Here is a 26,399-nt window from a genome sequence, read left to right as displayed (position 1 = left end):
TTGGCAAACACTAGTCATTCTTTTCTACGTCAAAATATTCCACTGCATTCTTGTGTGGATGCAGCTTCGGTTTCCTCACAGGTATGTGCTAAGATCAGAGTGGTTTATTCCAGCTGTTCTCTGCTATTTATTCTCCTCCCAGCAGACAAATAATCCTGAGTTTCTCTGCTTGTGTTACTTCAGAGGCTCCCTGTGACCTTTTGCTAAGCCCTGCTCTCACAGCGGATTTTGATTTGATTCTTCCCTTCTGACAATCTTAAGGATTCTCCATTTACCGTAATGGCTCTTAATCATAAATTCCTGCTGTGAGGTGTGTTAGGAGCGTGCTGGTCTGCTGAGAAGATGTTGGCACCACTCTGATCACAAATTCATTCAAACCTGTTGGATTGTCTTGGTCTGACTCCCTGTTGAATGTGAAGTGTACCAATCAGAAAGTGAGATGACAGCAGTGCACTGCACATGCCTCCTCTGCCATGTCTGTGTACTCAAAATCACGTTTGATCTTGAAAGTTTGTCTTATCTGGGAATGTCATGATTGAAATCTGTTCTTGTGTAGTTTTTATCACGTGGCCCAGTCTAAAACTGGTATAGCTGTGATAGTTTTTTCGCCACATGTGGGGTCTCTCGTGTTTTATAAATGAAGACAGTTTGTGTCATTTATTACTTTATGCCCAGTCATTGTATCCAGATTTTAGGTGTGCACCTCCACTGCTCTGAAAAAACACTGAACTGTAAATAAAATACGTGCTTTGTTTAAAGACGATGACAAAGTGAGACAGCTAATTCTTTGTGAGATTAGCAGGAATCAGGTACGCGTGGCTGAGGTTAGTCAAGTATAAAAGACGAGGTATTGTGTTTCTTTTTCTACCTGATCACTGGACTAAAGCACCCATGAAACAAACCTTTGTGTCTGTGAAATCTGCAGAATCACATTTAATCCTTTCTCGCTCAATTTAGACATGTGCTCACTTAGTTACTATAAGTAATTGTAATTAGAAATGAGAAACCTTATTATTATCTCATAATATTATATTGAAATGTAATCTTTGTTGCACCAAAGGAAAGATACAGAAGAAGATTTTGGCCATTTAAACAAAAGTAAAAAGGAAAAGTTAAAGAATTCTGACTTTTTGATTTCTAAGTTTAGTCAGAAATCCCCATGTAATGATCAGAACAATCCTGATGCTTCTTATTTGGATTTTTTTCAGTAGCCCTTGTAGCGTTATGGATTTATGCTCTTTTATGAAAGAGAAACCATGCTATTTATTAATTCGGAATATTAATTTTAATAAATCAATAACCAAATTTTATATTGTTCAGAAGACTCAAAGGTAGTTTTCATCCATAAACTGCCGATAATATCTGAGTGTCTGTTCTCTCTCGCTGTCCAACACGAACTGAATCATAAGACTGAAAACTTACCAAAAACCTTTCTCTTCTCAAAGCAAACGTGCGTCATCAAATGTGTCTGGAGTTTACTGTGAGCAGGTGTGTGTGGATGTGTGTGAATGTTTGTGCTTGAGTGTGTGTGAAGGTCAGTAACAAACATTCTCAACATTATTTAAGAATGGATTCATTAAACCATTATAATTACCCCAAAGCTAAATAGTCATTCATTTGATTAATCACATTTATAATGAGCAAAATGATAATGGTTATTTTAACATTAAAATCAAGAAAAAGAAGTTTAAACTTTATGTTTTGACTTGGTCTGGGTACAACTCATGTAAACACATCTTCTGGTAGACTGCAGGTGGCAGATGTTATGGTTTCCTCCCAGACTCGCTGGCGTTCAGGTCTTAATCTGTGGGTGAAAGTTCTCAGCGACCCAGCTTTGACACAGCTGAGTCCAACACCACCATTGTGACAGAAAACCCATATTTCCTCACGTTACACCCTAATCCTCGTCTGTAGTATGAAAATTACCAATGCAGGAAAACTTTTATTGCATTTACAGTTTTTTCTCTTTGTGTGCATTAAAGTGTTAAGAACAAATTGGCAACCCAACATTAAACCAAAATACGTGATGTTAATGCATTTGGTAGATACTTTTATCTAAAGCAATTTACACAGAAGTGTGGCAGCAAGGTGGGTAAATTGCCTTGCCCAAGGACCCAGCGGCAGAATGAAAAGGAATGGCCTGAGATTGAACCAGCAACACAGCAAAAGCGACACACATTCCACTCACAAACACTTCCTGGTAAGATGGAGAATCTTACAAAAACCTTGAGATCAAATCTGACTTTGGAGAAAATAAACATGTCGGAGGAGTGTGCAGCTCGCTTTCTGACTGGCTACAAGCCACATTCAACAGGTAGCACCCAACATACTGAAAATCCCCAAGTAATGATCAGAACAATCCTGATGCTTCTCAGAGAGCTCTAAGCATGCCACAAATCGTAGGAATATCTGATAAGATTATTTTTAGAGAAGTTAGATATCTGGTGTGTTCTTAAGATTGTCTTAAGGGGAGGATCGTGTCAGGAATTAGCATAATTACTTCCGTACGGCTTTGAGGAGAATCTGGTCCACCATCCGACGCCCCGGGGGGGGGGGGGGGGGGGGGGTGTAGCAGTGCGCTACCGACACTATCTATAGTGGGGATGGAGTGCTGCTGACCTCTACTCAGGACGTTGTGGATCGGTGGGCAGAATACTTCGAAGACCTCCTCAATCCCACCAGCACATCTTACAGTGAGGAAGCAGAGTCTGGGGACTTTGGGTTGGCCTCTCAAATCTCTGGTGCTGTGTTGGCTGACGCGGCTCTGCAATATCGCGTGGACATCAGGGGCAGTCCCACTGGACTGGCAGACTGGGGTGGAGGTTCCCTTATTTTAAAAGGGGGCAACTGTTCCAACTACAGAGGGATCACACTCCTGAGCCTTCCTGGTAAGGTCTATTCAGGGGTTCTGGAGAGGAGGGTTGTTGAACCTCAGATTCAGGAGGAGCAATGTGGTTTTTGTCCTGGCCGTGGAACACTGGACCAGCTCTATACCCTTAAGGTTGGTTTATGCTTGACGCGTCCGCGAGGTCCGCGCGGCGAAATTGCGTCATTTTAACAACACGCCCCTCCACCACGCCTCCGCATGGCCCAAAATTTCCGCACCGCGCACCTAGGAAATGTTCTAACCACGTGGACGGTCGGACGTGGAAAAACATGGCGGACTGGCAAGAACTAGTATGGCAGAGGTTCGTAAATACAGACATTTGTATGATTCAGCTCTCAGAGATCACCGTGATCAACATGTTAATAATTCTTGGAGAGAAATAGCTCGCACTGTCGAAAAAGACGAGGACGCTGTTAAAAATGCTGGAATGCCATGTTGTAAACAACAGTAATTTTTACTTCTTCTATGGTGTAGTGTTGGATGCATGCCGTAGAGCTCCATGCTGCCCCGTTCAGTTTGGGAGGATATTGGCTCACCGCAGAGACAACCCGCATGAACCATAAACGCTGCGAGTTGTGAAGCGCGTTCCATCCACGAGCCGCATCACCAAGCGGAAAGTGAATACGTCAAGCATAAACCAAGCTTTAGGGGGATCCTGGAGGGTGCGTGGGAATTTGCCCAACCAGTCTACATGTGTTTTTTGGATTTGGAGAAGGCGTTTGACCGCATCCCTCGGGGGGCCCTGTGGGGGGTATTCTGGGAGTATGGGGTACCAGGCCCTCTGATATGGGCTGTTAGGTCCCTGTATGACCGGTGTCAGAGCTCAGTCCGCATTGCCGGCAGTAAGTTGGGCTCATTCCCAGTGAGAGTTGGACTCTGCCAAGGCTGCCCTTTGTCACCGATTCTGTTCATAACCTTTATGGACAGGATTTCTAGGTCCAGCCAAGGTGTTGAGGGCATTCGTTTTGGTGTCCTGAGGATCAGGTCTCTGCTTTTTGCAGATGATGTGGTCCTGTTGGCTTCATCAGAACATGATCTTCAGGTTTAGCTGGAGCAGTTCGCAACCGAGTGTGAAGCAGCTGGGATGAGAATCAGCTCCTCTAAATCTGAGACCACGGTCTTGATTTGGAAAACCGTAGAATGCCTTCTCCAGGCCAGGGATGAGGTCCTGTCCCAAGTGGAGGAGTTTGAGTGTCTTGGGGTCTTGTTCATGAGTGAGGGAAAACTGGAGCGTGAGATCGATAGGCAGATTGGTGCTGCATCTGCAGTGATGCGGGCATTGTACCAGTCTGTCGTGGTGAAGAGAGAGCTGAGTCAGAAGGCGAAGCTCTCGATTTACCGGTCGATCTACATTCCTACCCTCACCTATGGTCATGAGCTTTAGGTAGTGACCGAAAGAACGAGATCACGGATACAAGCGGCCGAAATGAGTTTTCTCTGAAGAGTGGCTGGGCTGTCCCTTAGAGATAGGGTGAGAAGCCCGGTCATCCGGGAGGGGCTCGGAGTAGACCCGCTGCTCCTCCACATTGAGAGGAGCCTATTGAGGTGGCTCAGGCATCTGGTCAGGATGCCTCCTGGATGCCTCCCTGGTGAGGTTTTCCGGGCACGTCCAACCGGGAGGAGGCCTAAAGGTAGACCCAGGACACGTTAGAGGGACTTTGTCTCTCACCTGGCCAGGGAACGACTTGGGATTCCCCCGGAGGAGCTGGCCCAAGTGGCTGGGGAGAAGGAAGTCTGGGCCTCTCGACTTAGGCTACTACCCCCGTGACCCGACTCCGGATAAACGGATAAAAATGGATGGATGATTTAGCCGTGTGAACTGGGCCAATCAGTTGACTTAGAAAAGATAAAGTCCTTAATATTCTGGATGTCAACAAGAATTCAGAAGACTTAAGAGACAATAAACTTAAACAATGGCTATTGTTTAGATCCAAGTGTTTCTTTGTGTCTAAGCATCATGGAATAAAAACTATTTCAGTGACAGTCAGCCATTAGTATGTAAGTAAGTAAGTACAACATGAGTAAAATCAGGGCAAATACCTCAAACCAATAAAAACAGATCATAAAAAACAACAGCAGTGACAATATAGTAAACAAAATCAGGAGTAAAAACAAAGTCAAGGTAGGAACAAAGACAAAGCCATCTTTCAGAATATTTATTGGGGGAATGCCTGGATGAAAAGGTGAGTTTTAAAATGTTTTTGAAGACCTCTACAGTTTTGGAGAGATGGAGTTTTGATGGCAGACTGTTCCAAAGTCTGGGGGCAATAGTCTGAAAGGTCCTGTCCCCTTTGGTTTTTAGTCTGGTTTGAGGAACAGCCAGGAGGTTTTGAGATGTGGATCGAAGGTTCCGTGAAGTGGTGTATGGGGATAAAATCTCAGATAGATAGCTTGAAGCCTGGTTGTTAAGAGCTCTATAGGTCAGCACTAATACTTTAAATTGTATTCTATATTCTACCGGGAGCCAGTGGAGGGACTGTAAAACTGGAGTGATGTGAATTCATCCGCTGGATTTTGTTAGGAGTCTGGCTGCTGCATTTTGGATGGCTTGAAGTTGTGAGAAGGAGGTTTTGCTGAGACCCGTAAAAAGAGTGTTACAATAGTCTAAGCGTGATGAGACAAAGGCATGGATGATTATTTCCAGATCTGCAGTTGAAACCAGTTTACAAACTTTTGAAATGTTTCTCAGGTGAAAGAAACAAGAGCGGGAGATGGTTTTGACATGTGTCTAAACTTAAAACTGGATCAAAAATAACTCCCAGGTTTCTAATGTTGGACTTGGTGTTGGGCAAAAGGAGGCAATTTCCTGCTCGATTTTTGGCTGAGGTTCCGGGGGTGCAGAGATCAGGGTCTCTGTCAGTGGCGGCTGGTGAAAAATATTTTTGGTGGGGCTGTGCTATTTTTTTATTTTTAAACAAACTTGTGCTTTCTGAGCTTTGTGCACAACTTCACTATTTCCTGAATTAAGCACAGCTCTTTTATTTCCTGTCTTACATCATTGGACAAACTGATTAATCCAGGTGTGTCTGACTATTGGCACGCTGCCTTGCGGACCAAGGTTGAAAAATACTGCATTAAATTGCACATAAAATAACACGACCATAAATGGTAAATAGGCAATGCAAGAGGCAAGTAACAAAAACATTTTGTTTAATTTCAACATTTGAGTGAACACCAAAAATTATGAGCAGGTCACTGTTACAGTAATGAAACACCACTTAGACAAAATGCCAGAAATTTACACTGTTAAATATTTCTGGAGTGTTGTGCCAAGGTCAACTTTATACAAAGATCAAGTGGATGCATTTGTGTGTGTGTGTGTGTGTGTGTGTGTGTGTGTGATACCTCATTTGTACAGAAATTTTGCCCTTCTGTCCTTCTGAGTGGCAAAGCTCTCGATTAGCTTTTTATTGAAGTCAGGAATGTTTCAACTCCATGCTCATCTCACCCTCAATAGCCTCTATGAGCCCTTCCAGTCTGGCTTTCGTCCTGGCCACAGTACAGAAACTGCACTCATAAAAATCACTAATGACCTCCTCACTGCTGCCGATACTGGACTGCTCTCCATTCTCATCCTCCTCGACTTGAGTTCAGCCTTCGATACCATCTCTCACACCATCCTCCTCCATAGATTGTCTTCTCTTGGCATTTCTCATACCCCGCTTGATTGGTTCCGTTCATATCTCTCTGGCCGTACTCAGTTTATTCAACTAAAATCCTTCACTTCCCGTCCCTTCCCTGTCACTACTGGCGTCCCCCAAGGCTCTGTTCTCGGTCCACTCCTTTTCATCACTTACCTTCTTCCCCTGGGAAATATTTTCCTTAAATTTGACATCCATTTTCATTGTTACGCGGATGACACCCAGCTCAATGTATCCTCCAAACCCTCCTCTTCACTTCCTCCTTCCTCCCTCACCAATTGTTTATCTGAAATCAAAGACTGGTTCACATCAAACTTTCTCAAACTCAACAGTGATAAAACAGAAATGTTACTTGTCGGCACTAAATCTTTACTATCAAAAATCCACAGCTTTACACTTCCCGTCGACAACTCCTTAGTTTCCCCCTCCCCTCAGGTCAAGAGTCTGGGTGTCATCCTCGACTCCTCACTATCCTTCCAGTCCCACATAAACAATAATACCCGGTCTGCCTACTTCCATCTACGTAACATTAACCGTCTACGCCCCTCCCTCACTACTCACTCGGTCGCCATCCTTGTCCACAGCCTCATCACTTCCCGTATTGACTACTGCAACGCTCTTCTCTTCCGTTTTCCTCACAAATCCCGATCAGACAGCCAAGTTACAGTCCTGGACTCGCCACTAACATCAGCGGAGCTCCAGGAAGCCCTTAAATGCATGACTAATAGGAAAGCTCCAGGTCCAGATGGGTTCCCAGTAGAATTCTACAAAGAATTCTGGATCATTCTGGCTCCAACATTTTTCAGAATGGTGAGGGAAATCAAAGAGAGCGGCAGATTACAACCAAACATGAATTCAGCCAATATTAGTCTCTTGTTAAAACCAGGCAAAGACCCGGCATTTACTACCAGCTATCGCCCAATTTTTCTTATTAATGTTGATCTCAAAATAATTTGTAAAGCCCTGGCCAAAAGATTAGAGAAGGTAACCCCCTTCATAATACACCCTGACCAAACTGGTTTCATTAAGGGTAGACAATCACTCACAAATTCACGCAGATTACTTAATTTGATAGATTTCTCTTACAGTAGAAACATAGAAACTAGTATATTATCTCTAGATGCAGAAAAAGCTTTTGATAGAGTTAACTGGAAGTTCTTATTTGCAACTTTACATAAATTTGGTTTTGGGAACTTCTTCATAAACTGTCTACAAACATTATACAGTTCACCAACAGCACGTGTCAGGTCGAACGACCAAATATCAGCTAGCTTCTGTCTTCAGAGGGGGACCAGGCAGGGATGCCCACTCTCCCCCTCACTATTTGCTATCTTTATTGAACCACTAGCAGCAGCAATTAGGCAAACAACAGACATTAAAGGGATAAAGTGTAAGAAAATAGAACATAAGATCAGTCTTTATGCAGATGATGTTTTACTCTTTCTCCAGAATTCTCAATCCTCTCTCTCCCAAGCAATAGAACTGATAAACTCTTTTTCCAGAGTTTCAGATTACTCTATAAACTGGTTAAAATCCACAGTTCTACCAATTAATTTCTCATTTGTCAATTTGCTTAATACACAATTGGAGTCAGGGAATATCACATACCTGGGAATTAATATCTCTCCCAAGTTAGCAGATCTAACCAAACTAAATTACATCCCACTTTTAAGGAAAGTGGAAGATGATCTTGCTAGATGGAAATGCTTACCAATATCACTCATGGGGAGAGTTGCTACAATTAAAATGATGGTCTTACCCAGAATAAATTACCTATTCTCGATGATCCCAAACAAACCTCCAGCTGACTGGTTTAAATCTCTGGACTCCTCAATTACTAAATTCCTTTGGCAGGATAAACCCCCACGAATTAGCTTAAAAACGCTTCAGAAGACCAAAGACAGAGGAGGACTGGATTTACCCAACTTTTATTATTATTTCTTAGCCAACAGGCTGCAATATATACCAAGATGGTTGCAAGATAACCCATTAGACAAGTCCTGGTTAGATATAGAACAGACACTTTGCAATACGATAGAGCTTTCAGACTTACCATTTATTAGCTCAAGCATAAGAAAACATGAAAGCTTCAAAAGTATTAGTATCAGCACTTCTCTGACAGCATGGTGGGAGTATCTTAAAATGACAGAGTCTTCACTAGTACCATGCAATCGCACACCTATCTGGAATAATCCTGACATTTTGCAAAACAATAAAATGATGAACCTTCTGGACTGGAAAAACAAAGGAATCCTATACCTGGAACACATATATGAAGGATTGGACTTCATTCCATTTAATCAAATAGTCTCCCAATTTGGAATGGATAAGAATAGCTTTTTAGAATATCACCAAATTAAATCTGTAGTCAAACAAAAATTTAAGCTCAATAAAATAGAATTACAAACACCACCAAGAGTATTAGACTTTTATAATCTCAAACCCCCCAAACTACTGTCTAAAGTATATAAGACACTGTCCAAAATAGACGATAAAATTGCAATCCCTATTGAAAAATGGGAGGTGGATCTATCAGTCAGCTTTGACCAGGACTTCTGGTCCCAAACTTGTTTAAAAACTTTTAAAATGATCAAACACCCTAATTTACAATTAATTCAGTACAAAATTCTACACAGAGTACACTATAAAGGTCATCGGATGTTCAGGATGGGGTTTGTGTCGTCTGACACCTGTACACACTGCACAAACAACATTCCTGACAATTACATTCATGCACTGTGGTCCTGCCCACCTGTCCAGGAATTTTGGGGTAGAGTATGTGAGGATCTGTCAAATTGTCTGAAATGTCATATCCCAACTTCCCCCTCTCTTTGTTTACTGGGAAACCTGGACGATGTCCCGATTGTAACATCTTTGGTTCACGTGGTTCGGACTGCCATATGCATCGCTAAGAAAACTATCCTCTTGAATTGGAAAAATAAAGAAATTCTCTGCATTAACCAGTATAGAAATCTTTTGTTAGATCATATTACACTTGATATAGCCTCTGCTTCCACTTCAGATGAATCTCTCTGGGCTCCTTTGATCGGTTCCATCACATAGCGAGGGTGGGGGGCCGTTGATGTTGTCCTGCGGGATGGTGTGGGTGGGGGGGTGTGGGGTCTGAGTTTGGAGTATCCGGATGTTCCCTGGAGGTGGGTTCACTGGGGGTGTCTGGGACTGGGGGGCCGTTGCCCCCCTCTGGAGGTGCTTGGGTTGCCTCGGGGGGTGGACTGCTGGCGGTTGTGAGTGGGGCCCCTTGGGGATCTTGGCGGTGGCCATGGGTCACTGCCTGGCGGCTGCAATGCCCCTGGGCGGGTCTGGGTGGGGGCCTGGGGGCTCGGGGTTTGGGGGTGGCCGGCCCCGTGTGGGGATCTGGGCGGGGCCTTGGGGGTCGGGTCCTGACATGTATGCTGCCGGGAAGAAGGCAGGGACACCCAGCAGTGCCTGGCTCGGGTTCGGGGGCCTCAGGTAGACCTTGGCTCCTCTGCCGTTCCATCACAGGGGAGGGGGAGGTCCAGGAGGGGGAGGACCCAACCTTACCTGGATGTCCCATGTCTTATATATTCTGGAAGTTGTGCAAATGCAGGGGTGGGCATAGATATTCTGCTGGGGTGGGGCTGGGTTGGTGCCCTCAGACTCCGTGAGGCTCTGTAACGCTGCTGCTTTGGGCCCTGGCAGGATGGGCTGGGGTCTCCATGCCCTGGGTGGCAGTTTGACAACAGAGGTGCCTATTGGGGCCAGTAGGGGAGCTGGCTCCCTGGAGGGCTAAGCCCAACCAGTCATTCCTCCCCATCCCCGCATATTTCTCTCCTCCTGCTCCCTCACATCATCACACAAACATACACATAGGACCTTGGGGGGTAGACAAGTCAGGGAGTGCGGGTATGGACCCCATTTCCGCATTCCTGTGGCAACCTGCCCCCCAATTTTATTTGCACCTTATACACTTCCACTGGCGACATTCCACACAAACACACACTTAGGGCCTTGGGAGTGAGCACATTCAACGGCATTTGGCAGGGGGATATTTCAGCCTCCTCCCGAGTGCCGGTGCCCACTTCCAATTTTAAACCGCACTTAGACACTGATGGCTGAGGGTGTAAGTGGGGTGGTGCGGTGGCATCAGCTGGCATATGCTGGATGATGCCCGCACTGCCCACTCACCACAGCCATGGAATTCACCTCATGATCAAACAACACTATATTGGAGCAGGCGGAGGGAGACTAGGGGTCTTAGCCACCTCTGTTGTTGCTAGGCTTCCTGGGGCTGGAGGCTAGGAGGGAGATCTGGCCGTCTGGTTGGGGTCTGGGGTGGTGGGTTGCTGTGCTCAGCGTTGGGCAGGGGAGCCTGCTCATCAGCACCCCAGCAGAAAGGGTCAAACTCTGGTTACCGGTGATGGTTGTACCCAATGTGCAGCAGTACCAGGACCAGAGTGAATAGGGTGTGTATGGGGAGCATGAGTGGGTGTCCGGCGTGCATTTTTGTAAGTCTTGGGTTGTATGTGCATGTGTGAGAATGAGGGAGGGAGCGTGTGACTGTGTTTGTGTATGACTGTATATGTCAGGTGGAGCCTTTGGGTCCTCCCCTCTCCTGGAACTTCTCTTGATGATATAGATCTCTGTCCCCCCTCCCCCTGCCACACCTGGTGTGGGGGCTTGTGCCTTGGTCTGCCTGAGTGTTCGTGGCAACCGGGTCTGGGGGGTTAAGATTTTGGCATCTGCCTGTTAGATCCCGGTGGCTGCCTGGTGGGGTCTGGGTCCCTGGGCTCTGCTGGGTCCCCGGCGGGGTGGTCGCCCCTGGGTCCCGGGTCGCTGGGTCCCGGGCTCGGCCGGCTAGGGGGTGGGAGGCTGCGGGCGGGCCTTTGGGCTTGCCGCTGATATCTCCAGGGACTCTGCCGGCTGCTGGTTGTGGCCCCCCGGGGCGATCCTCTGTGCCTCTCGAGGGGGGCGGGGGCCTTCCTGGTTGCAGTCTCCTTGGGGTTCCTGCGTTCTGGGGCAGCGCCTGGATCTCTGGGACTTGGAGCTCCCCCCGTCTCCTGCGCATCTTTGGGGGGCGGATCTGTGGTCCCTCACACTCTCTGTTGGGCGCTCCTATAGAAAAACCTTAAATAAACAAGCGCGTGTACACACACAGGTGCTCACATGGTGCTCTCAAAAGTATGGGCTTGGGCACGTTAAACACAGGTCTTAAGACTATGGTGGGCACTTAATGCGTTGTGATTTATTATCGTGATTCTTCAGTTAAGCAATATTGATTATATATATATATTTTTTTCTTTTCATCAAGTTGACGCAGTGATAGGTAGATCTTGTTGTATTGTTGTTGTGTCCCTTTTTTTGTGTCCCCTTGTTTTTTTTCTTTTTTTCTGCAAGTCTAGAAGCAGACTCTTGTTCATTTTTGTTTATTTTTGTGGACCCCCCCTCTCTCTCTCTCCCCACCTTTTCTTTTCCTTTCTCTTTCACCTCTGTCTCCGTGTCTGGTCGGAATTACAAAGCATTCAACAACAATAACAATAAAGTTTTAAGTATCAGGCGTGACATTAAAAGCAAACGCTTTGATGCTCCACCTGTGAATAAATCTGTAAGGCTTGTCACCAGCATTCAGACATCAATTCTGCTTGCTTCACAGCCAGACAGGACACGTTAAAAAAAAAAAAAAGAAGTCAGGAATGTTTGTGACAAGCTTTTTTTTCCATGGAGAGCATGGCAAGAGCATTCAGCCCATCCTGTGTCATGGTGTTCCTCAAGGAAAGTCTTAATCCTCTTTAAAGTAGAAAAGCACCTTTCTGATTCAGCTGTGGTCATGGGTGTGGTGACAAGAATCTTCTTTTGCATGGCTCAGGATGGTGTGAAAAACCTGTCATATGATAAATAAAAAACAACAGATAAGTACATAGGAAACACTTTCATAGGAAATAATGTCATCAGTATCCTCTTACAAATGTCATATTTCCCAGTTTTTGGGACAATAAAACATTTCTGATTCTCAATTAGATGTTTTTACATTTGAGGTAAAAACATCTAATTGAGAATCAGAAATGTTTAATTGTCCCAAAAGCTGGGAAATTTGTTTGCTGCAGCAGAAGTGTAACAAGTAAAATGGAATCAGATTGATGTATGTACAAATTTACATGAAATACACATTTACGTGATTAAATATGTATAATAAGTATGTGTGTTGAAATTAGTTTTTACAGTTATTGCACATTAAACATGTTATTAAACAAATGTCCCGGTTTGTGGGACAACCAAGGATTTCTGATTCTGATTGTCTTGTTCACAGAAATGTAATGTACAGCTTACCTCTGCACCCAGCTGCTGTTGTTCCCTGCATGGCAACGTTAGCTCTGCTGCCTAGCATGGCTAGCTTCACCGTGTTGTTGTCCATGTGTGCCCGGGATGACTCGTGTTTCTTCACCTTCTCAGAAAAATGTTTCATGTCTGTAACTCCTGACTCATCCATGCCTTATCTGTCTCAGCCGTTTTGAATAACAAACACGGAAAGCAAAATAACGCATTAGCGTGATTGCATCCAGCTAGCCAAGCCTTCCTGGTGTACCAATTTTGGGAGAAGCCTCGTGTGTACAGTTTACCTCTCTCCTTCTCCTGCTGGCTTATCTTTACGTCGGGCTGATCTGGTCCAAGCTCTTTGACATTAAGTTTTTCCACCATAGTTCTCCTCTCGAACGGATACTGGAGAAGGGACTGAACTGAATTCAGTGGCTGCTGAGATCCGGTATCCATGCTGGTTGTAGTCACCGGCTGCGTCCATGTTACATCTGCGTCACGACCAAAAACGACTCTGCCGAGTTCTACCGAACACCAACGAATCCTTTGGCTGTAGCTCCATCGCCCATCATGCTTCTGAAACGTTCTGAAACAACGTCGACGCTGATTGGATACATTCCCATTCCTACCCTTTGATATTCTTGTCAGCAATTGGACAGCTGGTCTCGTCCTGTTTGGGCGATTGAAAAACAGCACACAGCCTCCACCGCTCGGCAGAGATCGGCAGAGACCGGCAGAGACCAATATATATATATATATATATATATATATATATATATATATATATATATATATATAATTTATTTTTGTTACAAAACACACAATTAACTTAGAATATGTGATTATTGTTAATTTTATTTATTTATTTTTTAAAATTAAAATTAAAAACACGGAAAAACTGGGAGGGCGGCGCCCTATCGCCCTCTACTGGCCAGCCGCCACTGGTCTCTGTCTTGTTGGCGTTGAGAACAAGAAAGTTGCTGGACAGCCAGTAACAGATCTGGGTCAGGCAGAGTACAAGGGTGGCCAGGCTGTCCAACTGGTGTGGCATGAAGGACATATAGAGCTGAATATCGTCAACGTAGATGTGGTAGGAGATGTCAGAGAAAGACCGAATGATGCCAGCTAGAGGAAGAATATAGAACGTGAATAGTAGAGGCCCTAGAACTGAACCTTGTGGGACCCCGCAGGCTAGAGAAGCGGTGTCTGATGAAAAGGTTTCGGACTTCACTGCGAATGTTCTGTTGGTGAGAGAAGAGGAGAGCCAGTCTAGAGCAGAACCTGAGATACCAGCCAGATCATTTAACCTGTTCAGTAGAACGTTGTGGTCTACTGTGTCAAAAGCTGCACTGAGGTCAAGCAGGACCATGACAGAGTATTTCCCAGCATCAGCAGCCATTAGGAGGTCATTATGCACCCTTACTAGAGCAGTCTCAGTTGAGTGCTGCTTCAGAAAGCCAGATTGGAAGGGGTCAGAGATCTTTGACTTAGAAAACCAGGATCTGAGTTGAGTTTCAACAACCTTCTCAAGTACTTTACTGATGAAAGGTAGCTTAGAAATGGGCCTAAAGTTACTGGTGGAGCTGGCGTCAAGGTTGGGTTTCTTTAAGAGAGGAGTCACCATTAAAAGGCCTTGCACAAACCAAGACTGTCTAGGATGTATGAAGCCAATCTGTTAGCATATGTTCTGTTGTTGATGATTCTCAACTCCTACCAAGTACAGTTATAACTCAGTATTTGTTCAATTCACTCATTTGAAACTATTTTTCTGTTTGCTAGAGTGAATTAGCTGTGGGAGCCATCTTGAATTAGGTAACAGCAAAAGTTAATCAGCTGTAGATGAACATTCATTAAGTAAACTTAAAAAAAAGGTCAACCTGAGTGGTTCATGAAATATTTTACTAACAGACAAAAGATGTTGACTAGGATTTAGATTAAGATTTACATTATTAATCCTCAAGAGGAAAATGTTTGTTTACGGAGCTCCAATGAAACATAAAAGGGAATACAATACACCAAATAAAACACAAAAACCATAAAACAATTGTAATCAAAGTAGGAGCCAAGGTCGCTACTTACACTTAGCCAGTTATGGTGGTGGGCCACAGGTGTTCTTTATAATGCGCTATCACCTGAGGTGATGGGGTTGAGGGGTGTGGTCACACCTTTTGTCTTTTTCTTTTGGCTAACACCTTCACGCTCAACTGGGGTTGGGTTGAAGTGGTTTGCTGTAATTTGTCTGTTTCTGTAAATAACACAAGCCTAAAATTCAGTACGGATTATTGGAGACGGGTCACAGATCAGAACCATCTCAGCTGCCAGCGACTAAACAAATGGATCAAAACCGCTACAATCAATGTAAGGTATGGAAGATAAAAGGAGGATCAAGGCACTTTTATTTGTCTTTACCTTACACTTGATGTTTTCTATTGCCCTGAGGTAGTCAGCTGACCTCATTCTTGGAGCACTTCCTGTTGCTGAACCAGACCTGACCAACTGCAGCAACCCCAGATCATAACACTACCCCCACAGGCTTGTACAGTATAGACATTAGGCATGATGGATGCATCCCTTCATCATTACCCTGATGCGTTCATCACTCTGGAACAGGGTCAATAGCACTTATTATGTCACATAACATGTTTTCAGACTTCAGTTAGCTTTAGTTTCAACTGGACAGATTACCAGTGGTGCAGTGTTTTTGCCGTTGTCATGGAGACAGGGATTAAAGTAAGGGTACAGAGGCTCAGTGAAGGCACATTCTTCGTAAGTGTAGATATGGGTCTTGGCTTCTGTGTTGTAGAAAGTCACTGATCTTTCTTCGTAGTCCAGCAGTATGCCAACTCTCTGAGGAGATGTGTAGAGGTTAAGGGTCACGGAGGGTCCGGCACAGGCACGAAGACTCTCACCGTTTCTTCTACAGATTGCCCAGTAACCATTGTCAGGACGAACGGTGATGGAGCCCTTCCTGTTGATGGACTCCCTGGCTACACCGAGATCCCAGTCTGTCTTATCTCCAACCTAAAACACAAAGAGTTCAGGGAAAGTTGTAGTAGTGAGGCAGAGATGAAAGCAACACTGTAGACCAAGAAAACGAAGACCTGGCTAGAAACATCATGCAGGTCATCAATACAAATGAGATCAAATGTAGATGTAAGAAGACTGATCTTATTCTAAAACTGATTCTGAGTTCTGTTCAAACATTTCTCACAAATATCATATTTTAACTTGTTTTTAAATTACCAATATTTAATAAATTGCATTTACATTCATCCATGTTTAACAGAACTTTATACATTTGTCATCAGTATTTGTATCTTGAACTCTGACCTTAACCTCCCAGAACCGTTTCCCAGAGGTGAAGCTTTGCTTCCCCAAAACAGCAACACAGGAGTCAAAGCTGTGGGGGTCATTCAGCAGCGAGGGTCTTCTATTCTGGGAGCTCACGCTCACCTGTGGACCAACATCACCAGATTCATGTACACTAGCAGGCTGAGAGCTAAAGTTAGTTTGAAGTCAGATTTGTTATCAGTGTACCTTTTTACCATCTGAGGATAAAACCAGCCACCCAGAAGCCGTCTTAGGATCCAAAGTCACATCCACTAGAGATGAATGAATGAATGAATGAATGAATGAATGAATGAATGAATGAATGAATGAATGAATGAATGAATGGAATCAAAACCACAGATAACTGAACTGTGTAATGTATCTGCTGAGTTATAATTGTTCTGTTTTCTTTGTTTGAATCACTTACCTGCATATTTTCTCAGCATGCTTATTTCTGTGAACAAACAAAAACATTAAATTTTATTTTATAAAAGGGATAAAACCCTAAGAACTGAAAGGGTTAGTGAAATCACGTGTAATGACAGCTTTAGAAAATCAGTTTAACTTATAAACCAACTTAAAATATGTTTAATGCTATGTTGTGTGGTTTGAAATGTGAATTAAACAGCTATTTAGCTTTAAGTGTGGAAGGTAATACAGAATCAAATCTAAATATATAGTTAAATCTAAATATTCTAAAGAAAATCTGAATATATAAAGTGAAATCAAAATTTAACATTGAAATTGTTCAAATCTAAATAGTTACAATTTTAATATACACAATTAAATCTCAATTTAGAAAGTTTAAATGTTAGTCTGTACTACTTATTTTAAATAAATATGACTCAATCTAAATGTTTAGAATCAAATGAACTATATTTAGCTTCATCTGAATCAAATCCCTGTTTACATGATGACATTAAATATTTACATTTCTACAATTGCATTTCAGTGTTTACGTCTGAATATCTTTGGGTTTGTTTGATCCCCCCCCCCCCCCCCCCCCCCCAGCTCCTCAGTTACATTTTTACACCTGTTTCCCATCAGCTCACCTGTTGCTGTTAGGTAAACACAACTCAGTAAATAAGCATCCTGTTTTCATTCACCAGTCGTCATCTCCTGCCTCCTTGAACCTTTACCTGCTTTACCTTTGGGTCCCACACCAACCACAAATTGTGACAATATGTGTTGGAAATAAACTAAATATTCAGCAAAGCAAATTCAATCTGTTGTTAAATTGAAGTAGCCTACCAAAATAAAAGCATGTTACGTAGATCCTCAATCTAACAACTCAAAGTCCTTTAGATGGAAAGCCACTTCATGGCTCACCTAAACATTTGCAGGAAGAACCCAGACAGCTAGAACCTGTCTCCTGCAGCTCTCATGACCTCCCTTATCAGATGATTCTCCACACGTGTAGCTCTGTTTATGCACCTTTGATTTTGGGATCTGTATTATCTCGATTACTTGATGACTGATTCATGCTGACCGTACAGATCCAGTCACACTGTCACTAACATTGTGGCCTAATTCAGTGGTCACTGACCTTCAGCACATAGATTCTGTTCAAATTCACGGCATATTTCCAACAGCTTGGAAAAGGACTCTCTCATGGTTTTTGTACAAAAGTCCTGGTCGACACTGATCTCTGACCAGTCTCTTGAAGACACTGGAGCGCTCAAGGACGAGAAGCTCTGAAACAGAAAAATCAGGAGCACAAAAGGTTATTTAAAGGTCATGCATTTAAACCCATTTACTAGTGTTGCAAACTAGCATCAAACCCCTTTTGGGGTTAAAGCATCCAGATGGTGTTTTATTCAATCTTGGACAGGTTTACTGCCCCCTAGTGGAGTATCTACAGGTGGCATGTACCAAATTTATTAGTCTATTATTGCTATGTTGTTAAGGGGTTAAATATCTGAACTAATCCGTTCTCACTACATGAATTATCTTTTCAGAAGCTAGAAATAATATTTAAAGTGTGTCAAACCTGCAGAAGATGCAGAGGGTCTCTGATGTTCTCCAGGAAGTCCAGCTCACTGCGTCTCCTCTGCAGTTCACAGATCTCCGTCTCGAGCTCCTCCAGGAGCTCCTCCGCTCGTCTTTCGGCTGCTTCATTCTTCGCTTCGATCCCCTCCACCAGCACAGCTTGGTTTCTCTCAATGGTGCTTATCGCCATTGTAACAAGCTGCACACTCGTCTGTATCTGCCGTTCTTTACTCATCTGCAAACGGGCATCAACCAAGGGATTTAAAGCCCACAAATCCTCAATGAAACAATCAACAGAGAGCTTTATTTCTATGTTTCCTAACAAAAATGAGTTGTGTCATCAGTCTTTAATTGGTGTGAAGGTTGCTACAACGACAAAACTAGTAAATGTGTTAGTCTCCTTTTCAACTTTTCCTGTACAATTCACTGGGACTGGGTATAAGCTAATGTCTTACTCTGTCCAGTTCCTTGGATTTCTTGATCTCTTCGCTCTTTTTGACCCTGAACAAGATCATCTGTTGAACGTCTGCTTGAATCTTCTTCATGTCCATCTGTAAAGTTTGTAGGTGAGAACAACTTATTCCAACTAGACCAACACAATCTAAAGGTTTGCTGAGATTAATCATGACATTTCCCCCTCCTCACCTTGATCCTCCTGCTCTCCTTCTCCATGGGGATGACCTCATGGTGTTTGTGGTCCGTCTCGGTGCATTTTGAACAAATCGGGGTCTGGTCCTTCTTGCAGAACATTTCCAGGGGCTTGTTATGGTTCCTGCAGAGATGACGTGTGCTGAAGGTGGCCGGGTCCGTCAGCCTGTGCTTCGTCATCACAGAATCCCTCAAGTGAGGCATCAGGTGTGTTTCACAATAAGACGCTTGGCAGACGAGGCACGACTTGACGGCTTTTATCTTGTTTTCGTTGCAGATGTCACAAGGTATGTCGTCAGATTTGGAGTACTGCTTTGACACGCTTCTCTTTGCTGGCACCGGCCGACTTCCTGCTCTTTTCTTCAGAGACCTGTCAGTCGAACACAGAACAGTCCTGTCAGTAGCTTAACTGAGAATGTGATCTGCAATGCAGGTCATTGATCCTGATGATCAATTGAAATTTCATGAATTACTGTCCTCATTCTCCGCCAGCATCACTGATGGAAGGAAAGCTTTCTACTCTGACAAAATTCTCAGCTCTACTGACTCTCAGAAACTATTGTCGACATTCAAAACTCTGCTCAACCCTCTGTCTCCACCTCCTACCAACAATCTATCAGCTGCCCCTTTGCCTCATTCTTCACTGACAAAGTGGCAGCTATAAGCAAACAGTTTACTCAACTGGCCACTCCTGAACATTCGCTACCACAAACTCCTTCTAGCCCAACCATCTCAAGCCCTACTGCTTCATTTTCCTCTTTTCCCCTCACTGAGAACTGTGTGTCCAAGCTTCTCACGTGCAGCCACCCTACTTACCACCCACTCGACCCCATTCCGACTAAGCTGCTCCAAGCTATTGCTCCTACAGTAGCCGCAGCAGTCACACATGTGATCAATGCTTCACTGACATCCGGTACATTTCCCACCTCTCTCAAGCATGCTCAGGTTAAACCACTGCTAAAAAAAACCCCATCTCCTCCTCCAAATCATGTGGAGAACTACCGACCTATCTCTCCTCCCTTTTCTGTCCAAAATCATTGAAAGGGTGGCTTTCAAGCAGATCACAGAATACCCGTCTCGTCTCGTCTCGTCTCGTCTTCCTCCGCTTATCCGGGTCCGGGTCGCGGGGGCAGCATCCCAACTAGGGAGCTCCAGGCCGTCCTCTCCCCGGCCTTGTCCACCAGCTCCTCCGGCAGGACCCCAAGGCGTTCCCGGACCAGATTGGAGATGTAACCTCTCCAACGTGTCCTGGGTCGACCCGGGGGCCTTCTGCCGGCAGGACATGCCCGAAACACCTCCCCGGGGAGGCGTCCAGGAGGCATCCTGACCAGATGCCCAAACCACCTCAACTGGCTCCTTTCGATCCGGAGGAGCAGCGGTTCTACTCCGAGTCCCTCCCGAATGTCCGAGCTCCTCACCCTATCTCTAAGGCTGAGCCCGGCCACCCTACGGAGGAAACTCATTTCGGCCGCTTGTATCCGCAATCTCGTTCTTTCGGTCATTACCCAAAGCTCATGACCATAGGTGAGGATTGGGACGTAGATCGACCGGTAAATCGAGAGCCTGGCTTTCTGGCTCAGCTCCCTCTTCCCCACGACAGATCGGCTCAGCGTCCGCATCACTGCAGACGCCGAACCAATCCGCCTGTCGATCTCCCGATCCCTCCTACCCTCACTCGTGAACAAGACCCCGAGATACTTAAACTCCTCCACTTGAGGTAGGACCTCTCCCCCGACCCGGAGGTGGCAAGCCACCCTTTTCCGGTCGAGAACCATGGTCTCAGATTTGGAGGTGCTGATCCTCATCCCAGCCGCTTCACATTCGGCCGCGAACCTACCCAGCAAGAGCTGAAGGTCAGAGCTGGATGAAGCTAGGAGGACCACATCATCCGCAAAAAGCAGAGACGAGATTCTCCTGCCACCAAACTCGACACACTCCACACCACGGCTGCGTCTAGAAATTCTGTCCATAAAAGTGATGAACAGAACCGGTGACAAAGGGCAGCCCTGGCGGAGTCCAACCCTCACTGGGAACAGGTCCGACTTACTACCGGCTATGCGGACCAAACTCACGCTCCTCTGGTAAAGGGACTGAATGGCCCTTAACAGAAAGCCACCCACCCCATACTCCTGGAGCGTCCCCCACAGGGTGCCCCTGGGGACACGGTCATAAGCCTTCTCCAAATCCACAAAACACATGTGGATTGGTTGGGCAAACTCCCATGCCCCCTCCATCACCCTTGCAAGGGTATAGAGCTGGTCCACAGTTCCACGGCCAGGACGAAAACCACATTGCTCCTCCTCTATCTGAGATTCAACTATCGATCGGACCCTCCTCTCCAGTACCTTGGCGTAGACCTTTCCAGGGAGGCTGAGGAGTGTGATCCCCCTATAGTTGGAACACACCCTCAGGTCACCCTTCTTAAAGATGGGGACCACCACCCCGGTCTGCCACTCCCTAGGAACTGCCCCCGATGACCACGCAATGTTGTAGAGACGTGTCAACCATGACAGCCCTACAACATCCATAGCCTTGAGATACCCAGGACGAACCTCATCCGCCCCCGGGGCTCCGCCGCTGTGTAGTTGTTTGACTACCTCAGCAACTTCTGCCCCCGAGATCGGACAGTCCATCCCCAGGCCTCCCAGCTCTGGTTCCTCCTCGGAATGCGCATTGGTGGGATTGAGGAGCTCCTCAAAGTATTCCTTCCACCGTCCGACTATAGCCTCAGTTGACGTCAGCAGCTCCCCATCCCCACTGTAAACAGTGTGAGCGAGTTGCTGCCTTCCTCTCCTGAGGCGCCGGACAGTTTGCCAGAACCTCTTTGGAGCCGATCGATAGTCTTTCTCCATGGCCTCACCAAACTCCTCCCACGCCCGAGATTTTGCCTCGGCAACTGCCACTGCTGCACCCCGCTTGGCTATCCGGTACCTGTCTGCTGCCTCCGGAGACCCACAGACCAGCCACGCCCTGTAGGCCTCCTTCTTCAGCCTGACGGCTCCCCGAACCTCTGGTGTCCACCAGCGGGTACGGGGGTTGCCACCACGACTGGCACCGGCCACCTTACGGCCACAGCTAGCAACAGCCGCCTCGACAATCGCAGAGTGGAACAAGGCCCACTCGGACTTAATGTCCCCCACTGCTCTCGGGACGTGGTCAAAGCTCTGCCGGAGGTGGGAGTTGAAGACCGTCTTGACAGGTTCTTCTGCCAGGCGTTCCCAGCAGACCCTCACTATGCGTTTGGGTCTGCCAGGTCTACGCGGCATGTTCCCTTGCCATCTGATCCAACTCACCACCAGGTGGTGATCAGTTGACAGCTCCGCCCCTCTCTTCACTCGGGTGTCCAAAACATACGGCCGCAGGTCAGATGATACGACTACAAAATCTATCATCGACCTGTGACCTAGGCTGCCCTGGTACCAAGTGTACCGGTGGGCATCCTTATGTTCGAACATGGTGTTCGTTATGGCCAAACTGCGGCTTGCACAGAAGTCCAATAACAAAACACCGCTCGAGTTCAGATTAGGTGGGCCGTTCCTCCCAATCACACCCCTCCAGGTCAAGCTGTCATTGCCCACGTGAGCATTGAAGTCCCCCAGCAGGACAATGGAGTCCCCTGATGGAGCACTATCTAGCACTCGTCCCAGGGACTCCAAAAAGGGTGGGTACTCTGAACTGATATTTGGCCCATAAGCACAAACAACAGTCAGGACCCGTTCCCCGACCCGAAGGCGCAAGGAAGCTACCCTCTTGTCCCCCGGGGTAAACCCCAACACACAGGCAGAGAGTCTCGGAGCTAACAAAAAGCCAACCCCAGCCCTCCGCCTCTCACCCGGAGCAACTCCAGCAAAGTAGAGTGTCCAACCCCTCTCCAGGTCTCGGGTTCCAGAGCCAATGCAATGTGTCGAGGTGAGTCCGACTATATCTAGCCGGTACCGCTCAACCTCTGCCACAAGCTCCGGCTCCTTCCCCGCCAGCGAGGTGACGTTCCATGTCCCAAAAACTAGTTTTCTTGTCCGGGGATTGGACCGCCAAGGCTCCCGCCTTGGTCTGCCACCCGATTCGCATTGCACCGGACCCTTCATGTTCCTCCTGCGGGTGGTGGGTCCACAGTTGGACGAGCCCATGTATCCGGTTCGGGCTGGGCCCGGCCGGGCCCCATGGGCGAAAGCCCGGCCACCAGGCGCTCGCTCACGGGCCCCAACCCCAGGCCTGGCTCCAGGGTGGGACCCCGGTAACCCTCCGGGCCGGGTACTCCGACTCTTCATTTTAACCGCCATGAAAGATCCTTCACAGAATACCTCCCACAAAACTGTCTGCTTGACCCTTACCAATCTGGGTTCAGAAAGGGCCACTCCACTGAAACTGCTCTGTTAGCAGTGACTGAATCCTTAAAAGAAGCTAGAGTGACTTCCAAATCCTCAGTGCTTATCCTGCTCGACTTATCGGCTGCATTTGACACTGTCAACCGTGGTTAAGCCATGGTTGACAGTGTCAAATGCACTGTCCACACTCTCTAGCATGGGCATCACAGAGAAAGCACACGCCTGGTTTGAATCGTACCTCACAGGACGATCATTCAGTGTATCTTGGCTTGGACAATCCTCTACCGTGCACCATCTTGCCACAGGAGTCCCCCAGGGCTCTGTAGTAGGACCTCCTCTCTTTGCCATATACACCACCTCACTGGGTGAGATCATTCGATCACATGGCTTCTCCTACCACTGCTATGCAGATGACACCCAGAGCTATCTGTCATTTCCACTGGACGACCACACTGTCTCTGCACGAATATCAAACGGTCTCTCTGACATATCAAAGTGGATGAAATCCCACTATCTCCAACTCAACCTCTCTAAAACTGAACTACTTGTCATCCCAGCAAAACCATCCATACAGCACAATATCTCAATCCAAAATGACTTCCTATCTCTGGCTCATTCAAAGGCAGTTCGAAATCTGGGTGTTGTGATTGATGAACACCTGACTTTTAAAGATCATGTTGCCTCTGTTGCTCGTTCATGCTGCTTTACGCTGTATAACATACGAAAGATCAGACCATACCTAACACAACATGCCACCCAGCTCCTGGTGCAATCTACTGTCATCTCCCGCCTTGATTACTGCAATGCCCTTCTAACTGGTCTTCCGGCCTGTACTGTGAGACCTCTTCAAATGGTCCAGAACGCAGCGGCACGTTTGGTCTTCAATCAGCCAAAAAGAGCACACGTCACCCCTCTGCTCATTGAGCTCCACTGGCTACCACTAGCAGCACACATCAAATTCAAATTGCTAACACTAGCATACAAAGTCCGAGATGGTACAGCTCCCATCTACCTGAATCCTCTTGCAAAGGCTTACGACCTGGCCCGGCCGCTCCGGTCATCACAGGATCATCAGCTAGCAGTGCCTACACCACGCTCAGGACAATCCAGACTCTTCTCATGCATTGTTCCACAAATGCGGAATGACCTACCAAGCACTACCAGAACAGGGGCTTCCTTTTCAATTTTCAAGAAACTCCTGAAGACCCTGCTCTTCAGAGAGCAGCTTCTAAACGAAAACCCTCCCTGCACCCTTCCCCCTCTCTACTGTCCACTCCTTGTTCCCTCCTCTCCATGATTGATGTCAAGTTGTTGTTGTTATTGTTGTTGTTAGCCTCAAGGGCAACATGCCGATTATCACTTGAAAGTCGCTTTGGACAAAAGCATCTGCTAAATACATAAACATGAACATAAACAATGCATGAGCGGTACAACAGCATACCTTTTAAAATGCTCGGTGATGTCCTTTAAGCCAACGTTTACCCTGAGTTGTGGACGGTTATGGAAGACCTCCTTGCATAGTGGACAATCTAAATTACTTCCTGTGTCCCAGTGGTGGTTGATGCACTCCAGGCAGTAATTGTGGCCACATGGAATGGACACGGGGTTGGTGAAGCTGTCCAGGCAGATGGCACACAGAAACTGCTCCTCAGACAACACAGAGGCCATGGTTCTGTTTGAAGAAGGACATCATTACCATTTCTGGACTTCTTGTAGCATCTAGTCTACAACCATCATCTGTCGGTTATTGCAAGAGCTGGAGACAAGTTTGATGCGACCTTTCGACATGACTAACAATGTTAACTGAAAAACAGAAAACATGGAGACTATGTGGAAAATACAAACATCTCAACACACATTCCTGCTCTTCAGGCTGCGACAGAGTTTTACATTTCTGAGACATTAACACCACAGGATCAAGTTGAAGACAGCCATTATGTGACAAGCTTGCATGAAAATGTGAACCTGAGATTAATTTCGTGTTTCATGCTTTTAACTTTTAATATTTAAACTTTAACACAGAGCTGAATCAGGCTGCAGATGCAGATGGTCTAATAGAAATCTGCTTCACAGCTTAGAAGATGAGTTTAGGATGAATGAGTATGTAGACAGCTCTCTGAATGAGCAGATATTTGGAGAAACGGATCAAGGTGACAAGCTAACATCTATCAATGCTAGCAGCAGTAGCTAGAGTTAGCATTTGGTGCAGCCTGGGAAACTTCTGGCAGGAATGTATTGATGTTTCAGCCAGAATAATAATATTAAACACAATCTATGCTGCGGTTAAATTAGAGCTAGCATAAACTACGACTGTGTCCTTCAGTGTGTTTACATGCTTCTAACTCGAGCCATGGCAGTAATGGAGCTAATACCTGAAGAGTGTGAGTCTTTATCCTGGTCTCATAGCTTTATGGATTTAAGTCTCTGACTCTCCATGTAAACACACTGTTTGTGACTAAGATGACAATAATCACCGTTGGCCAACGTCACATGTTAAAACAGTTAGTTTGAATCTTTCTCTGAAACTTCTTACAGCTGTCTGTATCAGGTCATGGACAGTTATTTAGAACGTTCCAACAGAAACGCATTTAAAAATCTGAATTGTCACTTTAAGAATCAAAACCTGCAAAATGCTGAAAATGCTCCCGAGTTTGAATCAGGAAGAGTTTTAAATGTCATCTACTCTATAGTTTATTATTATTATTATTATTATTATTATTATTATTATTATTATAAATTACTTTAAAAACGCTTCTCTCTATTTACATTTTCTTGTATATTTACATAAACACCTTTTAGATCTATTTAACTACAATTAAGAAAGAAACCACATAAGCCTCATTTGCTGCCTGAAAATGTAAAAAATGTAAATAACAGTTTATATCCTAAACTATAGTAAATAATATAAATAATAATAAACTGGCGTTTCAGTGAGTGCATGTAGAGGGTTAAGGCTGCCAGTCATTCTTTAGTTGGATCAGAGCCAATAATGCTGCTTTTATACCAAACCCTATAAATACATCCTGAAAACTGCTACAGTACAAAGACCTTGGAATTAGTCTACTTTTGTAGAATGCATTAACTTTTAAATTCATGTTTATTAAATGAGAATGTCTTACCTTTGCAGATGAAGAGTCTTCACCAGGTGAGCAGACTGCCGTCTGGAAACAGATTCTTCTTCGTGCACACAAAGGCCCTTGTTAGAAGTTCCTCCCAAAACAACTCTCATCACACCAATGAACCAGTAACTCTGGTTCTTCCTGCCTGCAACAAACAGCTAATGTTGAC

At 45.5% G+C, this 26,399-nt stretch overlaps 1 protein-coding gene across 1 annotated transcript; it reads right to left on the bottom strand.

Moving 5' to 3' along the window:
* Positions 1 to 14,323: 14,323 nt before the first annotated feature.
* LOC107395471 (E3 ubiquitin-protein ligase TRIM21) lies at positions 14,324 to 26,399 on the bottom strand. The gene is made up of 10 exons (XM_015974867.3): positions 26,231 to 26,399; positions 24,553 to 24,783; positions 18,784 to 19,156; positions 18,594 to 18,689; positions 18,140 to 18,373; positions 17,696 to 17,843; positions 16,577 to 16,603; positions 16,357 to 16,421; positions 16,150 to 16,272; positions 14,324 to 15,840 (listed from the first exon to the last, which is right to left on the bottom strand). The coding sequence occupies exons 1-10, from the start codon at positions 26,338 to 26,340 to the stop codon at positions 15,472 to 15,474; spliced, it is 1,776 nt and encodes a 591-aa protein (XP_015830353.3). The 5' UTR covers positions 26,341 to 26,399; the 3' UTR covers positions 14,324 to 15,471.

This window comes from Nothobranchius furzeri, chromosome 2, assembly GCF_043380555.1.
Source record: "Nothobranchius furzeri strain GRZ-AD chromosome 2, NfurGRZ-RIMD1, whole genome shotgun sequence".
Classification (NCBI taxonomy): Eukaryota; Metazoa; Chordata; class Actinopteri; order Cyprinodontiformes; family Nothobranchiidae; genus Nothobranchius; species Nothobranchius furzeri.
This window is presented reverse-complemented; position numbering and strand designations above follow the sequence as displayed.

What these genes read in the sequence shown, in the direction of transcription:
- LOC107395471 (XM_015974867.3), bottom strand. Translation starts at nt 26,340, where the DNA reads ATGAGAGTTGTTTTGGGAGGAACTTCTAACAAGGGCCTTTGTGTGCAC. An exon ending in ATCACCGAGCATTTTAAAAG is followed by an intron (nt 19,157 to 24,552) that starts GTATGCTGTTGT and finishes TTCGACTGACAG; the next exon opens with GTCTCTGAAGAAAAGAGCAG. An exon ending in AGGAGAGCAGGAGGATCAAG is followed by an intron (nt 18,690 to 18,783) that starts GTGAGGAGGGGG and finishes CAAACTTTACAG; the next exon opens with ATGGACATGAAGAAGATTCA.